At 48.5% G+C, this 5,000-nt stretch overlaps 1 protein-coding gene across 9 annotated transcripts in view; it reads right to left on the minus strand.

The window, feature by feature from the left end:
* Nucleotides 1-5,000, minus strand: part of LOC127913808 (glutamine amidotransferase-like class 1 domain-containing protein 3, mitochondrial) — an 8,557-nt gene that overhangs the window by 3,127 nt on the left and 430 nt on the right. For 2 of the 9 annotated variants that reach the window (XM_052487191.1, XM_052487192.1), the window contains one exon: nt 4,264-4,376. In XM_052487191.1, coding sequence (XP_052343151.1) covers nt 4,264-4,371 — 108 coding nt within the window. In that variant the 5' untranslated portion in view covers nt 4,372-4,376. Of the gene's footprint in view, nt 1-109; nt 129-961; nt 969-1,577; nt 1,624-1,721; nt 1,732-2,390; nt 2,410-3,178; nt 3,225-3,322; nt 3,333-4,263; nt 4,377-5,000 lie in introns of those variants that run through there. The other 7 variants (XM_052487197.1, XM_052487194.1, XM_052487200.1 and 4 more) reach the window with 7 other exon arrangements.

Below are 5,000 nucleotides of genomic sequence, written 5' to 3' on the forward strand. Positions count from 1 at the left end.
GAGAGGAGTGAAGAGGAGATGGAGGAGGGGTTAGGAGAGGAGAGGAGTGAAGAGGAGGTGGAGGGGGGGTTAGGAGAGGAGGTGAGAGGAGGGAGTAGACCAACCTTACCTTAGCTCCAGCCCTAATGTAGACAACCTTTACCTTAGGCCCTAACCCTAATGTAGACCACCCTTACCTTAGCCCCTAACCCTAATGTAGACAACCTTTACCTTAGCCCCTAACCCTAATGTAGACTACACTTACCTTAGCTCCAGTCATAACCCTAATGTAGACCACCCTTACATTAGCCCCTAACCCTAATGTAGACCACCGTTACCTTAGGCCCTAACCCTAATGTAGACCACCCTTAGCTTAGCTCTAGCCCCAACCCTAACCCTTACCTTAGCTCTAGCCCTAATGTAGACCACTCTTACCTTAGCCCCTAACCCTAATGTAGACAACCCTTACCTTTGGCAGTAACCCTAATGTAGACCACCCTTACCTTACCTCTAGCCCTAATGTAGACCACCCTGACCTTAGCCCCTAACCCTAATGTAGACCACCCTTACCTTAGGCCCTAACCCTAATGTAGACCACCCTTACCGTCGGCCCTAACCCTAATGTAAACCACCCTTACCTTAGCTCTAGCCCTAATGTAGACCACCCTTACCTTAGGCCTTAACCCTAATGTAGATCACCCTTACCTTAGCCCCTAACCCTAATGTAAAACAGCCTTACCTTAGCTCTAGCCCTAATGTAGACCACCCTTACCTTAGGCCCTAACCCTAATGTAGACCACCCTTACCTTAGCCCCTAACCCTAATGTAGACCACCCTTACCTTAGGCCCTAACTCTAATGTAGACCACCCTTACCTTAGCCCCTAACCCTAATGTAGACTTACATTAGCTCCAGTCATAACCCTAACGTAGACTACCCTTACCTTAGCCCCTAACCCTAACCCTAACGTAGACCACCCTTACCTTAGCTCCAGCCTAATGTAGACCAACCTTACCTTATCCCCTTACCCTAACGTAGACCACCCTTACCGTAGCCCCTAATCCCAATGTAGACTACCCTTACCTTAGTCCCTAACCCTAAAATAGACCACCCTTACCTTAGCCCCTAACTCTAATGTAGACCACCCTGACCTTAGCCCCTAACCCTAATGTAGACCACCCTTACCTTAGCCCCTAACCCTAATGTAGACCACCATTACATTAGGCCCTAACCCTAATGTAGACCACCCTTACCTTAGGCCCTAACCCTAATGTAGACCACCCTTACCTTAGGCCCTAACCCTAATGTCGACCACCCTTACCTTAGCCCCTAACCCTAATGTAGACCACCCTTACCTTAGGCCCTAACCCTAATGTAGACCACCCTTACCTTAGGCCCTAACCCTAATGTAGACCACCCTTACCTTAGGCCCTAACCCTAACGTAGACCACCCTTACCTTAGGCCCTAACCCTAACGTAGACCACCCTTACCTTAGCCCCTAACCCTAACCCTAATGTAGACCACCCTTACCTTAGGCCCTAACCCTAATGTAGACTTACATTATCTCCAGTCATAACCCTAACGTAGACCACCCTTACCTTAGCTCCAGCCCTGCTGAGGTGGACCACCCTTACCTTAGCCCCTAACCCTAATGTAGACTTACATTATCTCCAGTCATAACCCTAACGTAGACCACCCTTACCTTAGCCCCTAACCCTAACCCTAACGTAGACCACCCTTACCTTAGCTCCAGCCCTAATGTAGACCACCCTTACCTTATCCCCTAACCCTAACGTAGACCACCCTTACCTTAGCCCCTAATCCCAATGTAGACTACCCTTACCTTAGGCCCTAACCCTAATGTAGACCACCCTTACCTTAGCCCCTAACCCTAATGTAGACCACCCTTACCTTAGGCCCTAACTCTAATGTAGACCACCCTTACCTTAGCCCCTAACCCTAATGTAGACTACCCTTACCTTGGCCCCTAACTCTATTGTAGACCACCCTTACCTTAGCTCTAGCCCTAATGTAGACCACCCTTACCTTAGGCCCTAACCCTAATGTAGTCCACCCTTAGCTCTAGCCCTAATGTAGACCACCCTTACCTTATCTCTAGCCCTAATGTAGACCACCCTTACCTTAGGCCCTAACCCTAATGTAGACAACCCTAAACTTAGGCCCTAACCCTAATGTAGATCACCCTTACCTTAGCCCCTAACCCTAATGTAAACCAGCCTTACCTTAGCTCTAGCCCAAATGTAGACCTCCCTTACCTTAGGCCCTAACCCTAATGTAGACCACCCTTACCTTAGCTCTAGCCCTAATGTAGACCACCCTTACCTTAGCCCCTAACCCTAATGTAGACTTACATTAGCTCCAGTCATAACCCTAACGTAGACTACCCTTACCTTAGCTCCAGCCCCAATGTAGACCAACCTTACCTTATCCCCTTACCCTAACGTAGACCACCCTTACCGTAGCCCCTAATCCCAATGTAGACTACCCTTACCTTAGCCCCTAATCCCAATGTAGACTACCCTTACCTTAGCCCCTAACCCTAAAATAGACCACCCTTACCTTAGCCCCTAACCCTAATGTAGACCACCCTGACCTTAGCCCCTAACCCTAATGTAGACCACCCTTACCTTAGCCCCTAACCCTAATGTAGACCACCATTACATTAGGTCCTTCTGTAGCTCAGTTGGTAGAGCATGGCGCTTGTAACGCCAGGGTAGTGGGTTCGATTCCCGGGACCACCCATACGTAGAATGTATACACACATGACTGTAAGTCGCTTTGGATAAAAGCGTCTGCTAAATGGCATATATTATTATTATTATTATTATTATTATTAGGCCCTAACCCTAATGTAGACCACCCTTACCTTAGGCCCTAACCCTAATGTAGACCACCCTTACCTTAGGCCCTAACACTAATGTCGACCACCCTTACCTTAGCCCCTAACCCTAATGTAGACCACCCTTACCTTAGGCCCTAACCCTAATGTAGACCACCCTTACCTTAGGCCCTAACCCTAATGTAGACCACCCTTACCTTAGGCCCTAACCCTAACGTAGACCACCCTTACCTTAGGCCCTAACCCTAACGTAGACCACCCTTACCTTAGCCCCTAACCCTAACCCTAATGTAGACCACCCTTACCTTAGGCCCTAACCCTAATGTAGACCACCCTTACCTTAGCTCCAGCCCTGCTGAGGTGGACCACCCTTACCTTAGCCCCTAACCCTAATGTAGACTTACATTATCTCCAGTCATAACCCTAACGTAGACCACCCTTACCTTAGCCCCTAACCCTAACCCTAACGTAGACCACCCTTACCTTAGCTCCAGCCCTAATGTAGACCACCCTTACCTTATCCCCTAACCCTAACGTAGACCACCCTTACCTTAGCCCCTAATCCCAATGTAGACTACCCTTACATTAGCCCCTAACCCTAATGTAGACCACCCTTACCTTAGCCCCTAACCCTAACGTAGACCACCCTTACCTTAGCCTTTAACACTAACCCTAACATAGACCACCCTTACCTTAGCTCTAGCCCTAATGTAGACCACCCTTACCTTAGCCCCAAATCCCGATGTAGACCACCCTTACCTTAGCCCCTAACCCTAATGTAGACTACCCTTACCTTAGGCCCTAACCCTAATGTAGACCACCCTTACCTTAGGCCCTAACCCTAATGTAGACTACCCTTACCTTAGGCCCTAACCCTAATGTAGACCACCCTTACCTTAGGCCCTAACCCTAATGTAAGACCACCCTTACCTTAGGCCCTAACCCTAATAATATAATAATAATAATAATAATATATGCCATTTAGCAGACGCTTTTATCCAAAGCGACTTACAGTCATGTGTGCATACATTCTAAGTATGGGTGGTCCCGGGGATCGAACACACTACCCTGGCGTTACAAGCCCCATGCTCTACCAACTGAGCTACAGAAGGACCACTAATGTAGACCACCCTTACCTTAGGCCCTAACCCTAATGTAGACCACCCTTACCTTAGCTCCAGTCGTAACCCTAATGTAAGACCACCCTTACCTTAGCCCCTGACCCTAATGTCGACCACCCTTTCCTTAGCCCCTAACCCTAATGTAGACCACCCTTACCTTAGCTCCAGTCGTAACCCTAATGTAGACCACCCTTACCTTAGCCCCTGACCCTAATGTCGACCACCCTTTCCTTAGCCCCTAACCCTAATGTAGACCACCCTTACCTTAGCTCCAGTCGTAACCCTATTGTAGACCACCCTTACCTTAGCTCCAGCCCTGCTGAGGTGGACCAGTACAGCTGACGCCTCGTGGACCTCAGTCCCATCATAGACTCCACACCCTGACAGAATTACGGCTACACACTTCACCATGACTCCTGCAACACACACACACACCATATGGTCTGGAGTTAGACCAGAACAACAGAATGGAGACAGGGATAGCACTAACAGCAGTTTGATGAAACTGTTCCCCAGACTTTGTCCTTGTTTTAACCATCAATGCAGCTCACTGCACATGGAGGGGCAGGTTACATACACCACATAGCTGAGTGTCCGTGTGTAATTTACAAAAACCAGATGGATTGGTCAATGTAATGTCAGGTACACCAAGGCTTGCCTCCCATTTTGCACCCTATTCCCTATATAGTGTACTACTTCTGGTCAAAAACTAGTGCACTATATAGGGAATAGGAGCCATTTAAGATGACTTGGCCCCTCCCAGCAGCAACTATTCAACATTTAAAGGCCTCAGGTCCACCGGTGACAGAAGTCTCCTGAAGTCTACCTGTTTCCAGGTTACAAACAACACAGGAAACACCCACTCTCTCTCTCTTTCTTCATCTCTCTCTCTCTCTCTCTCTCTCTCTCATCTCTCTTCCTCCCCTTCCCGCGCTCTCTCTCTTTCTCTCTCTGTCTCCCTCCCTCACTCCCTTTCTTTCTCTGTCTCTCTCCCCCCCCTTCTTCCCTCCCTCTCTCTCTATGTTTCTAGTCAACAACAC

The sequence above is a fragment of the Oncorhynchus keta genome, chromosome 30, assembly GCF_023373465.1.
Source record: "Oncorhynchus keta strain PuntledgeMale-10-30-2019 chromosome 30, Oket_V2, whole genome shotgun sequence".
NCBI classification, from domain to species: domain Eukaryota; kingdom Metazoa; phylum Chordata; class Actinopteri; order Salmoniformes; family Salmonidae; genus Oncorhynchus; species Oncorhynchus keta.